The sequence below is a fragment of the Oryx dammah genome, unplaced genomic scaffold (assembly GCF_014754425.2).
Source record: "Oryx dammah isolate SB20612 unplaced genomic scaffold, SCBI_Odam_1.1 HiC_scaffold_14, whole genome shotgun sequence".
Classification (NCBI taxonomy): domain Eukaryota; kingdom Metazoa; phylum Chordata; class Mammalia; order Artiodactyla; family Bovidae; genus Oryx; species Oryx dammah.
This window is the reverse complement of record NW_024070198.1, coordinates 20,347,504-20,374,811: the sequence shown is the minus strand read 5'-3', so window position 1 is coordinate 20,374,811 and position 27,308 is coordinate 20,347,504. Positions and strand designations below refer to the sequence as shown.

At 41.1% G+C, this 27,308-nt stretch overlaps 1 protein-coding gene and 1 non-coding gene across 4 annotated transcripts; both read left to right on the top strand.

The window, feature by feature from the left end:
* Window positions 1–1,640: 1,640 nt before the first annotated feature.
* On the top strand, window positions 1,641–26,475 carry CWF19L1 (CWF19 like cell cycle control factor 1). Of its 3 annotated transcripts, none has more exons than XM_040254216.1 (14): window positions 1,641–1,744; window positions 4,232–4,316; window positions 5,628–5,690; window positions 6,357–6,458; window positions 7,896–8,110; window positions 10,377–10,495; window positions 11,768–11,852; window positions 13,966–14,106; window positions 15,967–16,081; window positions 16,783–16,862; window positions 20,658–20,867; window positions 22,178–22,297; window positions 22,971–23,068; window positions 26,037–26,468. In XM_040254216.1, the coding sequence occupies exons 5-14, from the start codon at window positions 8,021–8,023 to the stop codon at window positions 26,182–26,184; spliced, it is 1,206 nt and encodes a 401-aa protein (XP_040110150.1). In that variant the 5' UTR covers window positions 1,641–1,744; window positions 4,232–4,316; window positions 5,628–5,690; window positions 6,357–6,458; window positions 7,896–8,020; the 3' UTR covers window positions 26,185–26,468. The 3 variants fall into 3 exon arrangements, with proteins under 3 accessions (XP_040110150.1, XP_040110149.1, XP_040110151.1); XM_040254215.1 differs by having other exon boundaries at window positions 1,643–1,744; window positions 5,612–5,690; window positions 26,037–26,475; XM_040254217.1 differs by having other exon boundaries at window positions 1,650–1,744; window positions 5,612–5,690; window positions 7,896–8,082; window positions 26,037–26,475.
* LOC120874019 lies at window positions 21,826–21,973 on the top strand. Its single transcript, XR_005723588.1, has one exon. It is a non-coding gene; the product is annotated as a small nucleolar RNA SNORA12 (small nucleolar RNA).
* Window positions 26,476–27,308: the final 833 nt, after the last annotated feature.

Here is a 27,308-nt window from a genome sequence, read left to right as displayed (position 1 = left end):
ATTGTAGAAGTTGTGAGGAAAATCAGAGTTTTTCTGATTATCTTTCTTAAACTTATTTTAAATTTTAGTTAATTTTGAATTGCTTAGGTTGGCTTTGATGAGTCTACCATGCACCTCAGTTATTGTTTCCATTTCAGTAAACACTGTTGTCTCCAACCAGTAAGACTGAATTCTCAAAAAAATTTAAAAAAAGTCACTATCATGAAAAACAAAACTAAAAAGGTAGGTAGGCTATCATGGATTAAGGGAGATGAGAGAGAGCTGAATCTAGGTGTGAAATGTGATTGGATCATGAATGAAAACAAAGGTATAAAATAAACTTGGGAGGACACAAGAACTATAAATATAAATGTGTGTTAGGTGGATAATTTGGAATTAAGGTGAATTTTCTTAGGTGTGTTAATGGTGTTGTGGTTTTGTAGGAGGGTGTCCGTTTTCCAGACGTTCAAGCTGGATTTTTGAACTGTGGTGTTTGAACTAGATGTTTGAACTGTGGTGTTGGAGAAGACTCTCAAGAGTCCCTTGGACAGCAAGGAGATCCAACTAGCCCATTCTAAAGGAAATCAGTCCTGAATACTCATTGGAAGGACTGATGCTGAAGCTGAAACTCCAATACTTTGGCCACCTGATGCAAAGAACTGACTCGGAAAAGACTCACGCTGGGAAAGATTGAAGGCGGGAGAAGGGGACAACAGAGGATGAGATGGCTGGATGGCATCACCGACTCAATGGACGTAAGTTTGAGTAAACTCTGGAAGTTGGTGATGGACAGGGAGGCCTGGCGTACTGCAGTCCATGGTGTAGCAAAGAGCTGGACACGACTAAGCGACTGAACTGAACTGTCCTTCTTAAGAAATACATGCTGAGGTATTCTGCTGTCTTCAATTCACTTTCAAATGACTCTGGGAATAAAAGTATTAATACTATGCATCTCTCCAGTACTTTGGCCACCTCAGGAAATTAGTCCTGAATACTCATTGGAAGGACTGATGGCTGAAGCTGAAACTCCAATACTTTGGCCACCTGGTGCGAAGAGTTGACTCATTGGCAAAGACTCTGATGCTGGGAGGGATTGGGGGCAGGAGGAGAACGGGACGACAGAGGATGAGATGGCTGGATGGCATCACTGACTCGATGGACGTGAGTCTGAGTGAACTCCGGGAGTTGGTGATGGACAGGGAGGCTTGGCGTGCTGCAATTCATGGGGTTGCAGAGTCGGACACGACTGAGCGACTGAACTGAACTGAACTGAACTATGCATCTTGAAGGAAAGAAGAGGGAGGGAGGAGTAAATTTGGCAACTAGTTGACACATGAATCCGGGGGATGGCCATTGTTCTTTCAACTTTTTGATAGGTTTAAAACTTACAAAAAGCATGTGTGCAGGAAGTCTGTCTTGCCCACCAGAGTGACATGGTTAGGTTGGGGCCAACATTGTGCAGACAGCTTTCTAGCAGCTCACTAATTTCAACTGCCGCCAAATAAAAAAAGTACAGTCGGAATGTTTTCCTTCGTTACCTCTTCTACACTCCTTCTGCGATTCCTCCGCGAGGCGAAACCATCTGAGAGAGCCCTTTGTCCCTCGGCGCTCTCCGTAGGTAACTGAGTTTTCATTGGTTGGGCGCGCTGTCGTTTTCTCGCAGTGCGGCCGAGTTTTCCGGAGGCGCGTGGGTTCGCAGTTCCAGTTTTGCGTGGTCGGCCCAACCCAGGTTGTTAACGCAGATGGCTCAGAAACCGCTGCGCCTGTAAGTGACCCTGAGTCCGAAGCCTGTGTGTCTCTGTGTGTTTGTGTCTGCTGGAGAGGGTTTTTCTAAAAACGTGAAGAAAGGAGGAAAAGCCGGGGGTGGAAGCCCGGCGGCTGCTGGTGAGCTCCTATCGCGTCTTTGCCTGGCCACGGCAGGCACGCCTCTTCTCCCGATTGTTTTCGCTTGTGAAGAGGGAGACTAGTGTCTACAGTCGCAGAGAGAAGAGGAAGCTGCCAGAGTCAGGCCTTCATGTTAGGCCTTCTTGGCCTCTGACATCATTTCCCCTTCGTTTCTCCTTGCAGTATATTTATTAGCCAAAAATTGTAGGCATCGGCCCTGGGCAGGGTTCAGCTGAAGAGAGAGGGCCTTTGCCCTGGCGCTTTTTTTTCAGGGCAGTGAGAGGCGAAGCCTTCCATTCATCCATTCATTCGACAGCAATGCTTGAACAGGTGCAGTGCGCCAGGCACTGGTGCTAGGCGTTGCACAGATGGAATCCTTGCCCTTTCTAATGGATCTTATAGTTCATGGGAATAAATATTAACCAGAGAAACCAGGTAAATGTTAAATTATGGTCCTGGTAAATGTCAGGAGGAAAAGGTTCACGGTTCTGGGAGGATTTATGTAGGATATTTGGATTAATAATGAGGAATCAAGGAAGTGAGGATTGAGCTTTGATTAATAGTTTTCTTTTTTTTTGTCTTTATTCCAAAAAAGTCACTGGAATGTTTATAAACACCTTAACATGATCAAATTTTCATTTTGGAAAGCGATTCTGGCTGCAGTGTGAAAAAAAAAATAGAGCTAAAGTAGAAGACAGCTGTGCTGCTAAGTCACTTCAGTCGTGTCCGACTCTTTGTGACCCCAGAGACGGCATCCCACCAGGCTCCCCCTTCCCTGGAATTCCCCAGGCAAGAACACTGGAGTGGGTTGCCATTTCCTTCTCCAATGTGTGAAAGTGAAGTCGCTCAGTCGTGTCTCTGACTCTTGGCGACCCCATGGCCTGCAGCCTACCAGGCTCCTCCGCCTATGGGATTCTCCAGGCAAGAGTACTGGAGTGGGTTGCCATTGCCTTCTCCGAGAAGACAGCTAGGACTAGGTAAATGAAGAAGAAAAGTGAGGGAATTCAAGGTCTGTTAAAGAGAGGAGAGCAACACGGCTTGGAGACGTTTGGTTATGAGTGCGAAGAAGTCAGCATTGTCTGGATCCTAGATTTCTGTTTTTTCTTCAGTAGGGTTGGAAACCATGGCAAAGGGCCCCAATGAGGAGATGATGAATTTTGAGGTGTTTTATGTTGTACAGACTGGATGGTGGCTGTCCCCCAAACAATGGTAATTCCATGTGACAACTGCTATGAAAGAGGAAGTGCAGGGTCCTGTGTGAGCACTAGGAATTGGTGACTGACAGGGACTGGAGGGCTTCCTAGAAGAGGTGGTGCTCCAAAGATAAATGAACATGCCAAATAATTTATTACAGAGTTTGCTCTGAAAAGCTATTTGGGTTTCTAAAGTTTTGAGAAGAGGACTTTCTGAGCTGGTCAGGAAGGCTTTAGAGATGTGCTCGGCCTTGAAAGATGGGAAATCTTTTAGATTCAAGATGGGTAGAGTGGGACTGTTAGGAGATGTCACCACCCCAAGGGAGCAGAGACAGAGAGTGATCAGATTGACAGTCGAGAAGGTTTCTGTTTTGGAACTTGGAGAAAGAATTGGGGAAAGAGATCAGGACTTGTGAAAAGCTGTCATCTGTCTGGCTGTGGAGTTGTCTTAATGTTTTTGAGGAAAGAACATTAAGCTGTTGACTTTATGTAGGATGGACAGGAAGAAGAGAAGGTATTAGAGGAAATATAAGTATATTCCCTATGTTGTAGCCAATACCAGATTCATTATATTTCTCTCTGATTCTGCCTCTTCAGTAACTACAGGACTCTCAGCTGCTCTGTCTCATAATTGTCCTGAGGCAGAGAATATAAAGAAAATTCCTCTTCTTTATATTCCTTAACATGTCCTCAGCATAGTACTTGGCATACTGCACTTAGCAAAGCATATTGTAGGTGCTCAGTGTGTGTTTGTTGAATGGATAGCTGAAATCCTGTGCTAAGATAGTGGCAGTGGAAATGAAAAGTACAAGAGGATCACAAAAGATACTTGTAAAAGAAATTGAAGAGACTTGATGACTGGATGGGGGATTATTGCCTCTTGGTAATCAAATTGGCAGTAGACTTATGGACAAAACTTGGCAAGTGAAAAGAAACTGGTTCACTTTTGGAGGAAATGATAAGCTAAATTTTAGATATGGTGAAGATAACTGGTGAGACCTTCAGGTGGAGCCGCCCAGCAGTCACTAATGGTTCACATGCCTTGAACCCCTCAGGTAACTTCAGAGAGACTGGAACACAAATCTCCCTGATCCAGGAAGACTTGTATATATACCAAACCTAGCAGGCCCATCTGTGTGTCCTGAACTGCTTTAACATTTATATGTTATTTGCAGCTTGGCTTGTGGAGATGTCGAAGGAAAGTTTGATGCTTTATTCAATAGAGTTCGAGCAATTCAGAAGAAAAGTGGAAACTTTGATGTAAGATGTTTCTCTCTATTGCATTTAAAAATTTGATTGTTGTAATCAAACATATTAAAGTAAAGTTTGGGCCTCTTTATACATTTCTGGAACAGCTACTCTCTTGTTAGACTGAGTTTATTTTGTGAGCATGGAGATTTAGTAGCTGAAGAATGGTATGGGAAAGTGGATGTGTTTACTGTAGACTTTTTTATACTCTTGAATTTGAGTTTTGTTACTTTATTACTTTACACAAAACTGAAAACAGACTAGCAAAACCTCCCTTCAGTTCAGTTCAGTCGCTCAGTAGTGTCCGATTCTTTGCAACCCCATGAACTGCAGCACGCCAGGCCTCCCTGTCCATCACCAACCCCCGGAGCCTACCCAAACTCATGTCCATTGAGTCGGTGATGCTGTCCAACCATCTCATCCTCTGTCATCCTCTTCTCCTCCTGCCTTCAATCTTTCCCAGCATCAGGGTCTTTTCAAATGAGTCAGCTCTTCGCATCAGGTGGCCAAAGTATTGGAGTTTCACCTTCAACGTCAGTCCTTCCAATGAACACCCAGGACTGATCTCCTTTAGGATGGACTGGTTGGATCTCCTTGCAGTCCAAGGGATTCTAAAGAGTGTTCCCCAACACCTCAGTTCAAAAGCATCAATTCTTTGGCGCTCAGCTTTCTTTATAGTCCAACTCTCACATCCATACATAACTACTGGAAAAACCTCCCTTGGTGATTCTGATTACTGGGTTTGGGAAGCACAGATCTATTTCATGGGTATATGGTGTGGATGAAGTCAGACAATATATGTGCAAATGCTTCATAAACTAAAGAGCCCTGATTGTTTTGTATTGTTGACTACTGGACTCTGTAAATTCTTGGAGTACAGAAGAGTATTCTAGGTATGGGAATTATTTGTTTATTGGGCTAAAGGTTGAGTAAGACAACAAGCAGGAAATGTGTCCTTTATTTCCTATGTCTCTCAGGGTACCTAATACCTGAGAGATACGTAAGTTTTGTATTTCACAGAGAGATTCTTCAAGGTTGATTTCTCCATTTTTTCCCCTGACCCTCTCATCCCCTTCACCAGCTTGTATTTGACAGCTAGAGAGCCAAAATTTAGTAATTGGTAGAATCAGAGTAACTACTACAATTGTTAAAGAATTATGTTTAGAAATTCTGTAAATTAAGGAAAAAATTGGTTAGAGATAATTAAATAGAATAGTTAGCCAAATAATGTAACTGTCAATTAATTATGTACTATTTGATAGTTTTTTTTTAAAAAATCTCATATCTGTTTAAAAAACTCATTTTAGCTGCTGTTGTGTATAGGAAATTTCTTTGGCTCCACTCCAGATGCTGAATGGGAAGAATATAAAACTGGTGTCAAGAAAGGTATAGAACTTATTTTTCTTTTTAATATTTTATTTATTTGGCTATGCCAGGTTTTAGTTGCAGCATGTGGGATCTAGTTCCCCAACCAGGCATTGAACCCAGGCCCCTCCGCACTGGGCATGTGGAGTCTTGGCCACTGGACCACCAGGGAAGTCCCCAGAACTTATTTTTAACATGATTTCTAACAAAGTTTTAAGGCTCCCTGGTTCTTGCCAAGTTGTTTTTTACATGTTAGTGATTTAAAAGTTTGCCTTTGAGTTTTGCATTGATCTGGGAAGAATGTCTATGCATCTGAATGTTCAGATTTTTAATTTGGTTGGATTTAGTTCCAGGAAAAGAATTCTCTTCTCAGTAGGAAAGAATTGAATAATGCAACTGTATGTGTTCTTTCCTTTTTTTCAGTTTTGATGTTTTTTTATGAAGCTCTTTTGGATCTGCTTTCCTAACTGTACATTGACCATTCCTTCTAAGATGTGATAAGCCTAGTGACACCATTTAATAATCAAGCCACAAGGTTGGCTGTAGGATGTCCTCTGTGGGGAGCATGTTCCAAGTGGAGGATTGCAGGCTCTGCCTTCGCTACGAATGTTTCCTATGGGGAAGCAGTTCTCAGGTCCCCAGGCAGATCTGCTAACTAGCTAGTGTCATGTCTGTTTCTCTCACTAGCTCCTATTCAGACATATGTGCTGGGTGCCAATAACCAAGAAACGGTGAAATATTTCCAAGATGTTGATGGGTGTGAATTAGCTGAGAACATTACTTATCTGGGTAAGTGGATATTTTGTGTGTTTGTAATGAACATAATGTGTCCCAGGAATTAGTCTCCCAGGAAATTTGTGGCTGGATTCATCTGCCATTACTGCCTGAGAGAATGGAGATCAGGGGGTTCTTCTCTAAAGTCAGTGTCCATATGCTTAAGACTATGTCGTTTTTGCTCTGTTGTCTCTGGTGTCTCACACCTCTCCCCAATCTCCTTGTACTCCCACAACCCAGTATATACTGTTTCAGCCAACTAGAGGAGTAAACTGTTTGACTGCAATGTTTGGAGTACCTAAGGTATAAATTGTGTTTTTTATTTTTTGTTTATAATTCCATGTATGTGGTCTTCACCGTGTAACATTGCTAGATACATACAGCTTATTTGTTAATTAGACTCGTAATTTCTATAGCTCTAGGTTTCACTGAGGTTTTTAAAAACTCAAGTTTTTAATGCTGGTCCTTGGGTTTTTCACTACTTTTTTGTCCTTTTTCCACTTCAAGGTCCATTCTTCAATTCCAGGTTAAAGTTGTTCCTCTGCAACTGCCTGAAACTCTTATAGTGGGTCCTTTCAGTGTTTGGCTGTTTTTTTGTTTTGTTTTGTTTTAAAAAAAAGCACTGTCAGATTTTGCTTTTCTTCTTTCCCTGCTCCCCTCCTTCTACTGTTTCTTGCATCATTCAACTCAGTTGTTTCTAAAATGGCTCAACTACTCTTCACATTTCCTCTCTCTTGGTCTCTCTCTTTTCTTTAGAAAGCTTCCACATTCCTTTTGCTATAAATGCTCCTTTATAGTTTTTTTTTTTTTTTAGTATGTGTGTTCTTTATCACTTCGTTATTCTTGTTAGTCAGTATATGTGTTCCATAATGAGTCAGTATGTGGAAAGAGCCATGTGAGACTCAGTAAATGAAAGGGAGGTGAAAGCTGATGGAACAGGGTTCCAGAGGCAACACAGAGGAAGAGAATCAAGGGCACAAGCCAGGAATAAATTGAGAAGATGGCAGAGTCTCTTAACTTTTCCTAAATAATTGCTGTTTCCTAATGTGTTCCTTCATTTGGAAGTGTCTGCCTTCATAAAGTGTACATCTATTCTATAGCTTACTCAAACCTGCAATTATTTTTTTTTCTTCTCAGTGCCACTCCAGGTGTCTAGATTTCTTTTAGTCCCTATGGAGTCTCTAGAAGGCAAAAAGCCTTTTTCTTAATCAGTGCTTCCAGAGTTTTTTCAGTTGTTAGGCACCTAGAGCAGTCAGACTGTGGGCTCCAGCAGCTTCCACATAAGGACAGCTCTTATGTACTGAACAGGAATACGGCTGTAGCCATCCAGCGTTGAGGCCTGGGAGCCAGAAGTGGGCTTTAAGAGAGTTGGGGCATGAAAGAGATTCATCACCAGCGTGACATTTCCTTCCGCAGTTTGACTAAAACTTTTCTATTTTTCTTTAAACCCAGGTCGTAAAGGTGTCTTCACGGGAAGTTCAGGACTACAGATTGTGTACCTCAGTGGGACAGAGTCCTTAAATGAGCCTGTCCCAGCTTACAGTTTCAGTCCCAAGGATGTGTCTTCCCTGAGGACAATGCTGTGTTCAACACCCCAGTTTAAGGGTGTTGATATCTTGCTCACATCCCCGTGGCCCAAGTATGTGGGGAACTTTGGGAATTCTTCTGTGAGTAGTGTTTGTTCAGTTGGAATTTCTAAAAGCAAATTGTAGTGGCTTAATTTGAGCTTTTTTTGTTGTTGTTGTTTTTGTTTTTGTTCTTTGAGTGTTTCAGTTCTTAGTTCCTTTCAGTAGAAATCTTGTGTGAATTTTTTTGGGATACTTAAAGCCTATAGGCTGATGAAAGCAAGTTGATCTTGTGAAAACACGGTTCACCAATGAAATTGCTGAAGTCTTAATTATAAATGAAAGTTTTTTAAGAATTGTAGTCTTGCCTCAAGTATCCTTTCTTAGCCTTCTTAAGATGTTTTGAGGAGTCACTGATATTCAGTGAAATATTCATAGCTAGTGGCAGCTCTGCAGTTTTATTTTTCCCTTTCCATTCCAGATTATATCTTTTTGGCTATTAGAATATTTTAAAAGATGGAATCATTATGGGAATGAAGATAGCAATCTAAAGTTGGGACACAGTATGTTGAAAACTTAGTACTTCTTTAATGGGAAAGCTTTAATGTTGGAATGTATTGGACTGTGTCGTTGGATTTGATCTAAATATTTTTTATAAGAAGAGGATGTACACCAGGTTGGTGAGTGACAGCTATCATGGGGAGCTATGCTGGTGGAAAAGAAGCCTAAGGAAGACCTTGAAAGATTGTCTGTGAGGGCAGAAAGCATCCACTGAGCTTCAGTGAAGGAAAATGTAAAGAGTATATTTAGGGAAAAAAATACCAGTTCCTAGATGCAGAGTTATCAGTGATGATTCAGAAAAGGGCCTTGTAGACTACTCTCTGTCAGCTTCAGCACAGTATGTCTGTGACCAAAAAGGCCAACAAAATACCAGGCATTGTCAGGATATTGAAGGTAGAAGGGCCACGCTCTTCCCCTTCCAAACACCCATGGTTATTCTGCCACCTGGTGGCTCAGAGGTTAAAGCATCTGCCTGCAATGTGGGAGACCTGGGTTCGATCCCTGGGTTGGGAAGATCCCCTGGAGAAGGAAATGGCAACCCACTCTAGGATTCTTGCCTGGAGAATCCCATGGACAGAGGAGCCTGGTGGGCTACAAGACTATAGGGCTTCCCTGGTGGCTCAGAGGTTAAAGCATCTGCCTGCAATGCAGGAGACCTGGGTTCGATCTCTGGGTCGGGAAGATCCCCTGGAGAAGGAAATGGCAACCCACTCCAGTATTCTTGCCTGGAGAATCCCATGGACGGAGGAGCCTGGAGAGCTACAGTCCACGGGGTCGCAAAGAGTCGGACATGACTGAGCAACTTCACTTTCACTTTCAGAACATAAGTGGCAGTAGATTCAGAGAAAGACTACTAAAGTGATGATGGGAGGAAGACAAGTGATACTCTATAAGGAAGAATGAAAAGGGGTGCTAAAAAAAAGTTTATAATTTTTGATTAAAGTTGACTTTGGTGAAAATGAATAAATAATCACATAAGATATTTATAGGGGAAAAAACACCAGTCCCTCAGATACTAGCCTCAGGGCCAATTCCCTGCCCTTCAGCAGACACCTGAAGGAGGGAAGTATAAGACAAAAGGAAAGTGTTGCTTTACTTAGTGGAAAATTAACTCTGATAATTTCTCTCTTTCCAACTCACACTTTCTCTTGGAATGAAGTTCTAGGAGAAAGTATGAACTGGTTATGGATGAGAGAGAGGTCACATAATTTGTTGTTAATGGAAGCTCTGGGAATAAGCCTAACTTTTGACAGACGAACCAGGGGCATGGTTGTGCCCTTCTGAAGCCATGCTTTCCTTGATTGAAGCAAAATAGAGGCTTGTATGCTTATGTGATGAAGTTCCTGAATGTTCTATGGCAAATATTCTGTGGATCCTAGGGGCCCTGAAAGCTAGCTTTTGATTTTAATCTTCTGTAGTGACTGTCACTGTCTGCATTATCAGAACTACAGGAGCACAGCAAAGCAAATTATAGACACACAGTCTGTGGGCTCCAGAGAGAAAATACTTACCTTCCCAAATGAGATTTTAATAAATCTTGTTTTGGGTGTTTGTATGGAGGAGTAACCTTCTTCCTTAACTTCTGGCTTCTAACTATTGTTCTTATTTCTGCATTTGTAATTAGCCCATTTCCCCTTATGTGTTTGTGTTTCTCTGATTGCCATAGAGTGGAATTCATGATGCAAATTCTACTGCCACATTGTAGCCACATAAAAATTCCAAAGACATTTCAAAGTGTCTTGTTATATCTCTGCATTTCATGGTAACTCCTAGATCCGTTAATGATGACTCAATTTCTGTTTACTAGGGAGAAGTGGATACCAAAAAATGTGGCTCTGCTTTGATCTCCAGTCTTGCCACAGGCTTGAAACCAAGATATCATTTTGCTGCTTTGGAGAAGACGTATTATGAGAGGCTTCCATATCGGTGAGTAGCATTCCATTCTTTTTGGTTTTTTGAAGAATTTGCTTGGATTTTCTCTGTAAACTTCTCCCTTTCATTTCAGCCATATTACATCTAGGTTTCTTTTAGTTTCTCAGGCATGAAATAAGTGACTCTCAAACCATTTGAGAGCCCCTTGTAGGCTTAAGGGTCTGACATTACAGTGCTGTTTAATATCATAGCTTGATGTATAGTAAGTCCTGTTTTGATCAGGTTAAACAGTGCTCCTTGTATAGTCTTAAACTTAGGGTAATTACATAAGAAACATTTCAATTTAGGAATAAAAAACGTGTATCAATTTTTTTTCTTCTTTTTTTAGTATAGTTTGGAGGTGGAGTTTTTAAAGGATATATTGCAGAAAAAATAAAACCAGTGTTTTATAAGTTACAGAGTTAAGTAAAATTTATTATGAATGATTGTCATTGTAAAGGGCATGGATAATCCCCAAACAATTTGTACTTTTTTTTAATTCAAAAGCAATATATGTGTTGTTGAAAGTTCAAAAAATATAGGTGAGCAAAATAATATAACCTGCTCTTTCCCTATAAATCCCACAGCCTAAGGTATAAACATAGATATTACAGATTTTTGTTTTGTATCTCCATATATGCCTTCTGGAAAAACCTCTTCTTCTCTAAAACCATACACTAAAAACAGAAAGGTTATTGGAACAAGCCACTCAAAGGCAGTTCAACCTTTAAGGATGCAAATATATATTTCTTTGAAGAACATAAACCCGTGGCCAATAGGTGCGTGAAAAGATGCTCTCACATCATTAGCCATTAGGGTATTTTATTATTACACAAAAGAAGAAAATAGTATAATGAACCCTCCTGAACCCATAACCTACATCAGCAATTATCAACATTTTGCCAATTGCCCAGCTCTTAAAATCAAGAGTTTTTTTGTGCTTTTCAGAGTCGTGATCTCATTTTTTCCTAACAGCAGCCCTGGGAAGCAGGCGTGATTATTTTACTGAATGGATGTGTAACATCTGAGATATTACTGGTGGTGATGTAGTGATGGACTTAGGCCTGTGCTCTTTTCATGGACCTGTGGAGTCTACATATTTCATAATTGCAGATCAGAAGTAAAGTTTGTTGTTGGGAATTCATTGGCAGTCTAGTGGTTAGGCCTCAGTGCTTTCATTGCTGGGTTCGCTGCCTAGTCAGGGAAGTAAGAATGAGCAAGCCTTGAGCCACGGCCAAAAAAGGGTAGAGTTTGTTGATAACTTATTATCTTTCAAATATATTACAGAAATCACATTGTTCTACAGGAAAATGCACAGCATGCCACCAGGTTTATAGCTCTGGCAAATGTTGGAAATCCGGAAAAGAAAAAGGTAAATGTTGAGTGTTTGGTGATTTGTTAGTATTCGTTGTCTGCCTGATAAATGTTCCTCTTGCCCAGTTTAGGATTCTCTTCTTCCCAACTGTAATGTCCCAGTACTTCAGCAACTTTACTCTTTGTAATAATATGGTAATGAAAGGTCAGTTTCCTTGGTTCCTTTGTAGGAGATTTTAGGGAAGGGTTTGGGAAAATAGGCCCAGTGGAACAAAGGCAGATTTTCAAAAGAGTTATGTTTCTTTCTTCCCACATCCATGTGGTTGTTGCCATGGGTATTTTTCAAGGGTTTGACATCAGGTGGTACTATTGCTTTGCTTCTTTTAGCAACTTCAGTTAGCCGAAATAATAAAATCTTCCCAAGGATTTACCTAAGCTCTTCTTGGCTTTGGGTGGTCTTAGTGATACCTGGAATCTGGCTTTCTACTAGAAAACTGTGCAAGTGAATGAAAGAGAATATACCAGAAAAGTATATATATTGGTTTTCTCACTTCCTTGAGAGCATTTCTGATTCTTTAAGGCCAAAAGCCAGGATATTGTGGATTGGGACAGCTAAAGATTAGAACAATTAGTCAAGTGGGAAAACAGATAAATTATCTGAAGATTTTCTCACTTTAATAGGCCTTGAACAGTGTACATGCAAAAGATAAGCAAATACCTATTTTGTTTTTTCCATAATAGCTCAAACTTTGGGGCCCAGGGCATTCTTAGCAAGTTTTGATTTGTAATTTCTTTTTTATTAATAACTTATCTGCCTTTCCTCCCTTCTTCCTTTCTTCCTTTTTTTAAACTTCCCTTTTAAGACTGAGTATCACTTACAGTATTTTTAGTCTGTTGTTTTACTTTTAGGGACCTGTTAGCCTTAGCTCTGAGCAGTGCATACTTCACTCAGAATATGCACATTTTAAATTGGCAAATATTATTAAATTCATCTCAAAATTTTGTTCCAGTTTACACCCCCACCGGCAGTGTATGAGACTGTTTTCTGTCTACATTCTCAATGGGTAGTGTCAAGTTTTTACTGACATTTTTGCCATCCTGATAGAAGAAGGTTGTATGTCAGTGTTAATTGGTTGTATTTCCCTGATCAGTAGTGAGGTTAACCGTCTATTCATATCTCACATAAAGTTTTCAATATTTGTGCGTCTGTCCAAGATTCTAGATATTTATATATTTAGTTCCTTGCTACTAATCCCTAAGAAAATTTATCTGCATAAATAGCAGAAATTGTATAAAATCAAAGGAAAACACTAAGTTGTTTTCCATTGGAAAAAACAAGAGCAGTACAGTGACTATTGACAAAGTACACAAATGTCAGGAAATGTTTAACAGGATTCCTATGTGCTGTTTCTCATAAATCCCCTGTTCCTTATCAGTTTCTGTTGCCAGAAACCAGTGGAAGGGCACAGTGCTCCCAGGACTGAGGTCATAGGATGAGACAGGCTTGAATCTCCTTCAGTAAACATTCTCCTTAGTCTCCATCCTCTCTCTTGAGATATGGATTGCTTCCTGACCTTGTGACCATTATTAATCCCTTGTTCCCTTGGTAACGGTTGCTGTACGTTTGGTTTTCTGATCTTTATCATTGTCGAAAGAAATTTCTTGTACAACTGTCTATATATCCTCACAGATCATTAAAGCACCTTTGCTCCCTCAGAGCTTGGGTCTCCGTGTCTTTCTTTCTTTCTTTCTTTGTCTCTCTCTCTCTGCCTCTCCCTCCAGCTCTCTCTTTCACTTTTTTATCATTGACTCTGGACCATCAGGTTCCGGTCCTTTAAAGGACCACAACACACAAAGATAAAGGACTGAGAGACAAAAGCAATTTGTCTTCAAGGGTTATGGAGCAAATCTGTCTAGGCCTTGTAGTGCTAGTTGTTTTGTGTAAGGGCTGGGCTTTGATTAGTTGCCTGTTACTTCATCAGCCCTTGGTAGCCTCTGCAGAGATCACCGAAATGGCATTATGTGGATTCTCTGAACTACAGATAGTCTGGTTGCTCCTCTTTAGTTTTACTCATTTTCTAAAGCTTTTTGTGGAATTTTACAATCCAGGAAGTTGGTTATATTTGCATAAATAGTATGCAAATAATAATATTGTTATTCTTTTTCCAAAGTATCTTTATGCATTCAGTATTGTTCCTATGAAACTAATGGATGCAGCTGAACTGGTAAAACAGCCGCCAGATGTCACTGAAAACCCTTACAGAAAACCCGGGAAGGCAGCGTCCACAGGCAAGCAGACTCCTGCCCCTGAGGTGGGTTCTGATGGAGAGGTGGCATTTTCTGGGCATGATTACCCATTACAGGTGTCTTTCCCTTGGTTATAGTTTAGTTTGTAAGGCAAGTTTAATCCCTAGAATCTTAATCTCTTTTTTTCTCCTTTGGGAAATTGTGGTGGTGATTAGAAAGCCTTAGTAGATTTCCAGTAGGATCAATGTGTGTGTGTACATTTAATTGTAGTTTGGGGTTAACCATTTTATATTTTAAGTCTTTCATTGTCTAAAGTTGGTTCAAATATTGGGGTTACACATAAAAAGTCTTTCTTGTCTAAAGTTAATTCCCTGTTCCTAACTTTTCAGGTAAGGATCCAACTGCTTGGTAGCTATGTAATTTGTTATTTTATAATGAGTGGTGGGTCAGGAAGCAACAGTTAGAACTGGTCATGGAACAACAGACTGGTTCCAAATCAGTAAAGGAGTACGTCAAGGCTGTATGTTGTCACCCTGCTTATTTAACTTACATGCAGAGTACCTCATGAGAAACGCTGGGCTGGATGAAGCATAAGCCAGAATCAAGATTGCCAGGAGAAATATCAATAACCTCAGATAGGCAGATGATACCACCCTTATGGCAGAAAACGAGGAACTGAAGAGCCTCCTGATGAAAGTGAAAGAGTGAAAAAGTTGGCTTAAAACTCAGCATTCAGGAAACTAAGATCTTGGCATCTGGTCCCATCACTTTGTGGCAAGTAGATGGGGAAACAGTGGAAACAGTGTCAGACTTTATTTTTGGGGGCTTCAAAGTCACTGCAGATGGTGCCTGCAGCCATGAAATTAAAAGATGCTTGCTCCTTGGAAGAAAAGTTATGACCAACCTAGACAGCATATTAAAAAGCAGAGACATTTCTTTGCCAACAGAGGTCCATCTAGTCAAAACTGTGGTTTTTCCAGTAGTCATGTATGGATGTGAGAGTTGGACTATAGAGAAGGCTGAGTGCAGAAGAATTGATGCTTTTGAACTGTGGTGTTGGAGAAGACTCTTGAGAGTCCCTTGGACTGCAAGGAAATCACCAGTCCATCCTAAAGGAAATCAGTCCTGAATATTCATGGGAAGGACTGATGCTGAAGCGGAAACTCCAATACTTTGGCCACCTGATGCGAAGAACTGACTCATCTGAAAAGACCCTGATGCTGGGAAAGACTGAAGGCAGGAGGAGAAGGGGACAACAGAGGATGAGATGGTTAGATGGCATCACCAACTCAATGAACATGAGTTTGAGTAAACACTGGGAGTTGGTGATGGACAGGGAGGCTTGGCGTGCTTCAGTCCATGGGGTCGCAAAGAGTCGGACATGACTGAGCAACTGGAACTGAATTGAACTGAATGAGTGGTAGTAGGTCAATAAGATTTACTCTGAAGAGATTTCTTAATAGCAGACTTTTCTGAAATTCATTTTCCCTTCACTCAAGCAAGGAATGTCAAGTTCCCTTACTAGTATGAATGGTCTGCTTTCTTAGACTTTCTTAATGAGCAGCCTTTTATTTTTTTAAATTAAAACTCAGTTAAAGTTGTTTGATCTGTGAAATTGTAAGATTTCTACAGCCCTACTGAGAGAGGGAGAGGGATTTGGGTAGGATCACGCTCTGGTGTTTTAGGCAAGAATTGCTGTATAACTTACATTTTAATTTGCTTTTCCAAAGGGATGAATTTGGTAGCCTAGATAAGTGTTGAGAGGTGTGACTGAGTCCAGGCATCAGGACTGGGAAACTATTTTGCTTCTCTAGATTAGGCAGAAAGGGCTGGGAGGAAGGTAGCAATGTTCCCTTGTGTGTGATGGTTGGCTACTTGCTTAAAGATTAGTTTAATAACATTTACTCTTCTATTGACGGTTCTAGGAAGAATCAGCCTGCCAGTTTTTCTTTGATTTAAATGAAAAGCAGGGAAGGAAGCGTTCATCTACAGGCAGAGACAGCAAGTCTTCTCCTCACCCAAAGCAGCCTCGCAAACCTCGTAAGTACCTTGGCTCCCTCCAGAGGTCTCTTCTTTGGGCAATAATGGTTATTTTGGGTCTTGTTTGGGAAGCAGCATTGCTCAAAGGGCCTCTTCTGGCAGAAGATCAAAAATAAAAACAAAAGGATGCAAAGATGGCCTGACTTTCACACTGTCTGAGGCTATTTCTGTAAGAACTATGGAAAAAGTTCTTTTCCTTCATGTCTGTAAAACAGAAGGTTAAGAGCCTACAAAACCAGTGCAGGTTTATAAAATAATAATCAAAATGTTAGTAAAGACAGCTGTTAATACATTGAGATCTTCTTTTCCGCCTGCTTGTTTCAAAGATGAAGAAGTTGACTTTGTAACTCCTGGGGTCATGTGACTAGCTGGTGGCATGACTGGAACTAGAAATGGGGCTCCAGACACTCAGTTGAATGTTCTCTTATTGCAGTCAGTTGCCAGTTACATGCTGTGGTTACCACTTGTAGATCACCTACCTGTGGGCTGGTTACAAATTCAGAATGTCTATCGACATTTAGTTTCATTGATAATGGTGATGGGGGCGGGGGTCATAGTGGGAGCACAGCAGACCCACTGTGGCAGTAGTGTGTACATACAGTGTTTGCAGGACACAAAGATCAGACACGGCTGAGTTCTGTCGGTGGTTATGTGCTGTAATGCTTGGACCATGGTAACATTTGTCTTTCTTCCACGTGAAGCTCAGCCTCCAGGACCCTGCTGGTTTTGCCTTGCCAGCCCTGAAGTGGAAAAGCATTTGGTGGTCAACATTGGCACACATGTGAGTTACTTCCATGAACCTCTTGCAGAGAGGAAGACACCTGTTTCTTTTCTGTTGACTTTATGGAGTCACGGTTTACATATAAAATTTACCTACTGTAAGTGTGCAATTCAGTGACTTTTAGTAAGCTTACTGATTGTACAACCATCACATAATACAGTTTTAGAACATGTTCATCACTTCAGTAAGATTCCTCATGCCCATTTCCAGTTAATCCCCACACCCACCCTCAGTTCCAGGAAACCACTTGTCTACTTTGTTTTCGTTAATGTCTGGATATTTCATATAAATGGAATTGTACATCTTTGCATCTGGCTTCTTTTACTTAGCATACTATTCTTCTTATTCATGTTGTAGCCTATATCAGTTTTCTATTCCTCCTTGTCAAATGGTATTCCGTTGATTGGATAGACTACATTTTTTCTGTTTATTCACTAAATGGACATTTGAGTTGTTTCCCCTTCATGGCTATTAGTGAACATTTGCATACGTGTCTTGTGTGAACATATGTTTTTTCTCTGGGATAGCCCTAACCTAAGCAGTGGAGTTGTTTGTAATTTTATGTTACCTTTTTAAGAAACTACCAAACTATTTTTCAAAATAGCTGCACCATCTTGTTTTCCCACCAGCAATGTATGAGGGTTCTTGTTTTTCTGCATCCTCCCCAACATTTGATATTTTCTATTTTGACCATAGCAACTATAGCAGTTCTCTTGTGGTTTAGTAGAATCAGTTTCACAAGATTCCTCCTTTCCCTCCTCTCTGACAAATAGGTATGGCTTTCCTAGGGTGATGCTTTTATGAAATTCTTGAACTTTATGTTTTTATTCCATACTATTTGGGGATGATGAGTTGCTTTTTTGAATTACAAAGATTTTCTTTGTCCCTGAAAAGGAGTCCTCTGTTGCCTATACAGTCATATTTGGCTAAAAATGTTGATATTCTTTTTTTTTGTATCTTCAGATTTTAAAACCTGAGTTTATTAATTTTTATCTATAGTAACTATATAATGTTGGGAACTGATTTACACTAATTATAAAAGACTAAAGTGATAAGTTCTCAGTTTTGCCTAGTAGTAGAGGATATAACTTCTGAATGATAGGAAGACTCACATCCACATTTCTGGTCTGGGTATCTGGGAACCCAAGATGATAATTATAAGATTGCTGGGTAAGCACTGAATCAGACGGTGACAACTGGATGATCTTGAGAGGATTTTATTCAGGCTATGAAAAGTTCTGATGGACTATGTGTGTCTCACTGTAAAGTCATCCTATTTCAGACTTCCCCAAATACTTTTCCTTGGGCACGACTTGCTTAGATATTAAATAATACTCGTTTTTGACCCTCATTCTTCTGGGATCCATATAAACCATTATCCTTCTTTTTCATTCACTTAGAATGAAAAGAAGCTTAATTTTCAGAGTTACAGTTGCACCCTAGTCACCCATGACTAGAAATGGCTATTTTCCAAGGCTCCCGAGGATAATATATGCAGATCATTTTGTAGTGTGTGATGCTTTTGCAGGCAAATACTTTCATCCATTTTTCATTGATTTATTCTGATTCTGTTTCCTGGGGATGACCTTTTTTTCCTCAGCTTATCCTGATAATGAGGGCCTTTTACTAGGGTATGAGCCTAGGGGAATTTCAAGGAAAACTCTTTGCTTCTTATCTTGACCTGAAGTTAGAGGGGCAAAAAGCATATCAGCTTTTGATTGTGGACCAGATAGGAGGTCACATGATGACTTTAGCTTAGAGCTTAGCTACCAGCCAAGTTTACCCTTACCTGAACTGTCCTTTTTTGGTAGAAATCTCTTGGGAATGTCTGGTGACCTGTGGGTATCTGGCTGAGGACTTGGAGTCCCCTCTCAGCAACCACTCCTTTTGATCCCCTTTCATTACTTTTTTCCCCTGGTTTTCTCTGTCATTGCCATGCCTTCCTGGAGAAGGAAATGGAAACCCACTCCAGTATTCTTGCCTAGAGAATCCTGTGGATAGAGGAGCCTGGTGGGCTGCTGTCCATAGGGTCGCACAGAGTCAGACATGACTGAAGCGATTTCACATGCTTGTGTGCCTTGGAGAAGGAAATGGCAACCCACTCCAGTATTCTTGCCTGGAGAATCCCAGGGACAGAGGAGCCTGGTGGGCTGCCGTCTATGGAGTTGCACAGAGTCGGACATGACTGAAGCGACTTAGCAGCAGCAGCAGCAGCAGCCATGCCTTCTTCAAGGGGTATACATAGAAGTATGCTAATGACCAGTTCTCTTGCCTGGAAAGTTCCACGGACTAAGGAGCCTGGTAGGCTACAGTCCATGGGGTCACAAAGAGTCAGACACGACTGAGCGACTTCACATACATAATGACCCATGGGTTTAAGTTGGTAAAAGCAGTTGCAGGCTGCAAAGAGTCCAGAATAAGTACTGCAAAATCCATGCATTTATGGGAGAAATACTCATTCAGGTCCTACTTATATAGATAAAATTAGAGATGAGTTCAAATACAGCACAGATTAGAAGTTGAGGGTTTGAAAAGTAGGGAGGAGACTGGGCAAGTTTGAAACGTCACAAAAACTAGAAGGTACTGCCTTAGGGGTGCTGTTTAGTCTAGACTAGAAGCCTTCAGTAGCTTCAAGGCACATCACAATATAAAAGCTGCCATTTATGGCAGCAACCCTCTGACATAAAGGCTAGAAAATGTAATTTTCTAGAGTAACCTTTTAAAACAAACACAATCACATTGGTTACTCTACTTTTTTTTTTTTTTTACTGTTTTAGTGCTTATGAGATTTTGATGAACTTTACTCATCTGGAATATTAACTCTGTAGATGTGTTCAATCCTCTGTGCCAAATAGATCAAGGATAATAATGCTTTAGTTTGTTGCTGTTACCTATCTTGTCTTCCTGTTGGGCTTTCTCAGTGTAGATGAAAAATAAATGACTTTCCTTCAGTCTTAACTTTTAAGGGACCACACTAAAATTATACTTTGGATTGTTTTTCTAAAGCTCTGGTACCTTCATTTGCCTGGCCCTTTCTCTGCTCTCTTCCCTTCAAAGTATGTCTGAGTGGCAGAGCAGTCTTGTGTATTTGGGTTTTGACAGAAATATTTTTAGTTGCTGTTTAGCTGTTAACAGCAATTGCTGGGAACCATAGTCTTCTTTGGATATACCTGAGTTTGAAATTTCTTCTTCTTCCTTCCCTATTAGGTTATGTTTGCTTTCATTTTGTAAAAATGAGTCAGCAGCTTAAGGCTGTAGGGACATTGGTGATGATGATGATAATCATATCATCTTAGCCTTTTTCGTGAACCCAGAAAGTGTATTTAGGGGTGAGATTAGGTGTCACTGTAGGGGAAGTGGTTCCTTTGAAATCAGAAGTGGTTCCTTTGAAATCAGAAGTGGTATCTTCCTGTAGCTGAGAGTGATAGTCACTGGAAAATTGTTAAATTGTTTCAAGTTTGGAGCCTGGGAGGAAAAACCAAGTTTGCTGTTCTAGTCTCCTTCAGCTCTGGTGTGTTTGTAGCCAAAAGCCAGTCTTGTGTGCTGCTCACTTTTCCCCAGTTCATTTGATAGTTGCATAGAGATTTGTTGCATCTAACCTCATTCTTTAGCAGGTACTTGACAGCAATGTTGTCATAACGTCTAAAATCAGAGTTTTTTTTAAGAGGAGAAGTTCTGCTGGTAGCCTCTGGCGCACTTTCCCCACACCCTCGCAGCTCACACTTTGTAGAGGCTTTTCTCTGAAGAATCACACTTGCAGTACTGAAGTCTCACTTCTGTGTGCTTCCTCTTCAGTGCTACCTTGCCTTGGCCAAAGGAGGCTTATCTGATGACCATGTCCTTATTCTGCCCATTGGACACTACCAGTCAGTGGTGGAGCTTTCAGCAGAGGTGGTGGAAGAGGTGGAGAAGTACAAGGCTACATTGAGGAGGTTCTTTAGGAGTCGAGGCAAACGATGTGTTCTATTTGAGAGAAATTATAAGAGCCATCACCTGCAGCTACAGGTATGTGATCTCTGTCCAGGAGCTTGGAAGGGCCTGGATATTGATAAATATTTAAATGATGTTAATTTTTTTGAAGTGTAGTTGACTTACAATATTGTATTAGTCTCAGATGTACAGCAAAGTGATTCAGTTCTTGTATATGTATATAAAATATTATTTTCCATTTATAGGTTATTATAAGATATTGAATATAATTCCCTGTACTAGGTTTACCTATTTATGTTGCTGCAAATGGCAATAGTTCATTGTTTTTCATGGCTGAATAATATTCCATCGTGTGTATATACAACGTTTTCTTAAGGCAGTCGTCTGTTGAGGGACACTTGGGTTGTACTGTAAATTGGTGCAGCCATTATGGAAAACAGTATAGAGGTTTCTCAAAAAACTAAAGATAGATCCTATGATCCAGCAGTCTCACTCCTGGGTATATATGCAGAAAAGACAAAAACCCTTAATTCAAAAAGATGCATGCAACCCAGTTTTCATAGCAGCACTATTACAACAGCTAAGAGATAGAAACAATCCAAGTGCCCATCAACAAATGTTAATACTTAATTTTAATAAATATTTAAGTATTTGATTCTAATATGAGATTAAGTATTTAAATAGTTGACTTAATACTTTAAAAAATTTAGTATGAACTTTCATATTAATATTTAAATAATATTCACTTAAAAGGTTATAGTTTCTGGTGATAACTCCAGGGACTTCACAGGGAAGTGCATAGTCAGCACAACTGAATAGCACAAGTAGTAGGTGCCTTGTTGAGAAAAGAAATGGATAGTTCAGGAAGGTTCCAAGAAAGATTTGGGCCTTGACAGATAAGAGTTTGGGAAGAGTTTGGGTATTTTGTGGGAAGCTTAGCATGAGTGACAGTTCACAGGTAGGAAGCCGTCTCAGGTCTTGCCTGGGGCTACCAGCTCAGAAATTCAGAGACTGTTGTGGGTAATTTGATTGTCATTGTGGTGGTTTTCTTTCTGGCACATTTGTTAAGTTTTCAAATGGGCCTGACTCTGCCACATATATTATATAGGAGCTGGCAAAGGCTTGATAACAGAGAGATCTCTTTCTAGCCTTTTCTGCATCAGAGATGGCCTCCCACATGTGAAAGGCTGTCTCATAAGTTTAAGTCCTTACAGACAGGATGACACAGACCTGTCTGGCCTGAGGAAAATGTCTGCTGAGGGGTGTTCCTCCACCCCTGTGATGGATTTGCTACATCTCAGAGACTGTATGGGAGGCACAACCTCTCTGGGACCTGCATAAAGAATTTCTCCTGTCTCCTCCACCCTCCCCCCGACCCCCGCTAGGTCATTCCTGTGCCACTCAGCAGCTGCGCTACTGATGACATTAAAGACGCCTTCATCACTCAGGCACAGGAACAGCAGATAGAGCTCCTGGAAATCCCAGAGCACTCAGACATCAAGCAGGTAAAACAGGAGAGGAAGGTGATGATATTCCAGAAGTGTTGGGTTTCTAGCCTATAGAGCCTGAGGTACTCAGAGGCATTCAACAAATGTTAAATAGGCAGGTGACACTATTGTATTAGAGTAGAGATGAAGATTATATTATAGTAGTTCTTTAGTGCTTTCCTGGGAAGGGCAAGAAATTAGAAATTTCCTAAGGCAGGAATTTAGGAAGGTAGGTGCCACTGGGAGGCTCTTTGTAGTATCTGCCAGTGTCTTTTTAAACTTTTGTTGTATTAAAGTTCTTATACTTCTAAATTCTTTGCCAAATTAAAGCTCTTAAGAGATGGGAGAAGGCAATGGCACCCCACTCCAGTACTCTTGCCTGGAAAATCCGTGGGTGGAGGGGCCTGGTAGGCTGCAGTCCATGGGGTCGCTAAGAGCCAGACACAACTGAGCGACTTCACTTTCACTTTTTACTTTCATGCATTGGAGAAGGAAATGGCAACTCACTCCAATGTTCTTGCCTGGAGAATCCCAGGGATGAGGAAGCCTGGTGGTTGCCATCTATGGGGTCGCACAGAGTCAGACACGACTGAAGTGACTTAGCAGCAGCAGCAGCAGCAGCAGAGATGGGCTGGGATTTTCGGTGTTTAAAGTACTATTACATGTCCTCATATGACTCTGTTTACTGTAGATTGCACAGCCAGGAGCAGCATATTTTTATGTTGAACTTGACACAGGAGAAAAACTTTTCCACAGAATTAAAAAGAATTTTCCTTTGCAGTTTGGAAGGTTTGTATATTTTTCTTATTTTAAATGTGTTTTCACTAGACCTACTCTGAATAAAGTAGTGGGCTGCATGATGAGTTAAATAAAAAGCCAAACAAGAAATAGTCCTTGCCCTAAGGAACAAATAGTCTTAGGGCAAATCAGATACTTATGTATATGACAGTAATGTAATGTAGAATGTGGAAAGTACCATAAAAAAGTTGTGAGGAACAATGTACTTTAAAATCCAGAGAAGGGAGAGCCATTTCTGCTTGATGGAAGGCATCATGAAAGGGCTGAAGTTGCGCTTGAGAGAAAGATTTAGAGGGTAAACTCTGGTGCGTGGGCATTCTAGCCCAAGGGAGGAAAATGCTACTATGAACGTGTGCTCTGTGCCAGGCACTGTCCCAAGAACTTTCCATGCATTGCCTCATTTAATCTAAACTCTGTATGGCAGGTACTGTCATCCCAGTTTACCAGTCTGGAGAATGAGACTCTGGAGGAGTGCCCAATAGAACTTTCCATGATGATAAGACATATTCTATAAATCTACATTGTCCTACACAGTAATCCCCAGCCCCATTACTGGTGATTACTGAGCACTTGAAATGTGGCTAATGTGACTGAGAACCTCAATCTTTAATTTCATTTAATTAACTATGATTAAATTTAAATATATTAGGCCATTGGCTTCATTGGGCTTCCCAGGTCGCTCAGTGGTAAAGAATTTGCCTATGCAGGAGCTGCGGGAGATGTGGGTTTGAGCCCCTGGAGGAGGAAAACGCAACCCACTCTGGTACTCTTGCCTGGGAAACCCCATGGATGTAAGAGTCTGGTGGACTGCAGTCCATGAGGTGGCAAAGAGTTGGACAAGACCGAGCATACAGGCACACTGCATGGTGGCTTTAGTAGTGGACAGTGGAGAAGGCAGTGGCACCCCACTCCAGTACTCTTGCCTGGAAAACCCCATGGGCAGAGGAACCTGGTAGGCTGCAGTCCATGAGGTCGCTAAGAGTCGGACACGACTGAGCGACTTCCCTTTCACTTTTCACTTTCATGCATTGGAGAAGGAAATGGCAACCCACTCCAGTGTTCTTGCCTGGAGAATCCCAGGGACGGGGGAGCCTGGTGGGCTGCCATCTATGGGGTTGTACAGAGTTGGACACGACTGAAGCGACTTGGCAGCAGCACCAGCAATGTGGCTCTAGAGTGGTGAGGTAGCTTGTCCATGGTCGCAGTGACCTGGCCTGCAGGACCCCAAAACTGAGGTCTTAACTCATTACTCTGCAGTTTCCTAAAGATTTGGATGAGGCTTCATTTCTGTTCCTCACATCATGGAGAACATGACAGCAAAACTGTACAGGGAATGGTATAAATTAGGTAGAGACTGAAGGCAGGAGTTTGCTGGCAAGAAGAGATTATGGAGGGTAGTTGGAAAAATGTGCAGGACAGATTATCTGGTGCTGGTGTCTGTGTTGTGCAGTGGTTTTTTCCCCTAGTTAGAACTGAGCTTTGAGTCAACTTTGAACCATTTTTGGGCCAATTTGGAAAGCCTCTAAGAGACTGCTACCAGTAGATAATTCTAGTAAATGTAGTTGTCTACATTTTCAAAGAAGATAATAAATGAGAAAAAATGTATTAGGAGCTTCAGACATCTGACATTATCTTTTGTGGTGTTGATCCAGCAGTAGATACAGGTTTAGATACTGATGGCACACGCATGTAAGCTTACAAAGGAGAGAGTCTTTGAATGATTTTATGCTCTTGATATTTGGTTGTATTTTCAACACTGAGTATTTTTCACAGTAGTAACTTACAGGTGATAGTGAAAGTGTTAGTCACTCAGACATGTTCGACTCTTTGCTACCTTATGAACTGTAGCCTGCCAGGTTCCTCTGTTTATGGGATTTTTCCTGGCAAGAATATTGGAGTGGGTTGCCATTTCCTTCTCCAGGGGATCTTCGCAAGCCAGGGATCAAACCTGCGTCTCCTGTGTCTCCTGCATTAGCAGGCAGATTTGTTACTGTCTGAACCACCAGGGAACATAGCATTTTATAATTAACAAAATAATTGAGAAGACATCTTTTTTTTCCTGCTGTACAAGAAGGATGGGTCTATCTTCATTCTACAGATGAAGAGGTAGGCTCATAGTCTGCCCAGAGAATAAGAACTTGAGCTTAGGTCCTTTGACTTTTAGAAGACTGTGATTTATATTTAGCCTTTCTATTTACTGTAGCTTCAAAGTGGAAAATGAACCAAACAAATGTACAAATAGGGTTATTTCTAATATATCAAAATAAGTAAAAATAGAAAGCACTGGCATTTAGAAGATAGCTTGTGTGCGAGGTGATTTTGTTGACATTGAGCATGTGGTATTGTGCCTGTATAGACTCGAGGGCACTAAAAAAGGGAAGAAAATTAGATTGGGGTATGATACTAGGTGCCTGACTTCACCATGCCCTCAGCCCATTAATGGCCTGAGATAACAAAACTAGAGTTTAAGGCAGGATGTAATTACAACTGATTTGGTGCTTTGACTGTTTTATCTTCATACATCAGAAAACCCTTATTTTGCATGTCATAGGCGAGGAAATCAAGACTCAGAGATGAAGTAATCTGTTCTTAGACAGCAAACGGCAGAACTAGGAATGGAATCCAGTGGCTTTTCTGATTGCAGGGCCTGCCCTCTTTGTACTGTGTCATGTTGATTCTCTAGGTACCAGTAACGTAGTTCCAGGTTGTTCAGAGGAGTAAACGGAATTTGAGGGGTTAGAGAAGAGCTAAGACCTGGGCTGGTCAGTTTAAAATAGATGTGATTTTGATAGATAGCAATGGCAGAGAAAGCCCTCAGGGAAGAGAACATGGTGTGAGCAATTAGAGGAATTTGCATGCCTTTTTTTCGTGATGCTGAGCAGAGCTCTCTGGCTGGAGAGGAAATCAAAGGTTTTGGACTGATACTGTCCATTTTGACTTCTTTGTGCTCTTTTTGCAGGGAGGTCCTGGCTAGTGAAGCTATCCTTAATATTCCTGACAAGTCTGACTGGAGGAAGTGTCAAATCAGTAAGGAAGAAGAGGAGACTCTGGCTCGCCGCTTCCGGAAAGACTTTGAGCCCTTTGACTTCACTGTTGATGATGACTGAGTACAGGGAAAAAGCACTTTATGAACTTTACAGGATATAATAGCAGCCTGTTTTTTAAGAAACAACAGTCTCCCATGGGGACTGTTTCCCTGCCTCTTTTTTGTGTATTCCCATGGAACCTGCCTGTAGCAAGAGGCCTAAGATTGAATATTTTTTGGGAAAAGTCATATTTTAGGATGAAGATCTTATGTTAAAAACATATCTGTCATCCAGTTCCAGTTAGAGCTTATGTTTGTCAACATTTTCAAAAATATTTAAGCTATTATAAAATCCAAATGCTTTTTCATGGTTGGGAAGTGTCTTGTGTTCATGTTACTTGTAACTATTGAAATGAAGTAGTATGTGTGGCACCCCACTCCAGTACTCTTGCCTGGAAAATCCCATGGATGGAGGAGCCTGGTAGGCTGCAGTCCATGGGGTCGCTAAGAGTCAGACACGACTGAGCGACTTCCCTTTCACTTTTCACTTTCATGCATTGGAGAAGGAAATGGCAACCCACTCCAGTGTTCTTGCCTGGAGAATCCCGGGGACGGGGGAGCCTGGTAGACTTCTGTCTATGGGGTCGCACAGAGTCGGACACGACTGAAGCGACTTAGCAGCAGCAGCAGCAGTGTGTGTATGTATATAGTAGGAGGGGCCAGGGCTTTAGGTCCAGCTGTTATCCGAGGATCTCACAGGTGGCTTCTTACTGAGCAACCCAGGATGGAGAAGGGACCCAAGGCCTTTGCCATTTTTCCCTTATAGAATTCATCTTACTGATAGAAAAGAGCTCATTCAGTCCTTCAGCAAATACTTAACTCCTCTGTACTAGACATTTTTCTAGTCTCTAGGAGTATAGCCATGTCCCAACATGATTTCCTGTCGTCCCAGTGTTTGCAGTCTAATTGGGAAGAGAAGGAGCAAGATTTTTAAAAAGATGAGTTCTCCTTTACCGAGAAGTGAACTTTAGTTGCTGTTTGATAGTTACAAATTCAAGGCGCTCTGGATTGCTGATAGAGTTTGGGGGCTCATCAGGATATAGGCCACAGGTGAAGTTAAGATAATGGATGAAATTAGGATGAATACAGTTGTGAGCTGAAGAAGACTAACTGAGAAATATCAGTATTTAAGGAGTGCCTCGAGTC

Coding starts and splice junctions, on each gene's coding strand:
- CWF19L1 (XM_040254215.1), top strand. CDS start 1,722: ATGGCTCAGAAACCGCTGCGCCT. Junction 4,317..5,611: donor AGAAAAGTGGAAACTTTGAT/GTAAGATGTTTC, acceptor AACTCATTTTAG/CTGCTGTTGTGTATAGGAAA. Junction 16,082..16,782: donor AAAGCAGCCTCGCAAACCTC/GTAAGTACCTTG, acceptor TTCCACGTGAAG/CTCAGCCTCCAGGACCCTGC.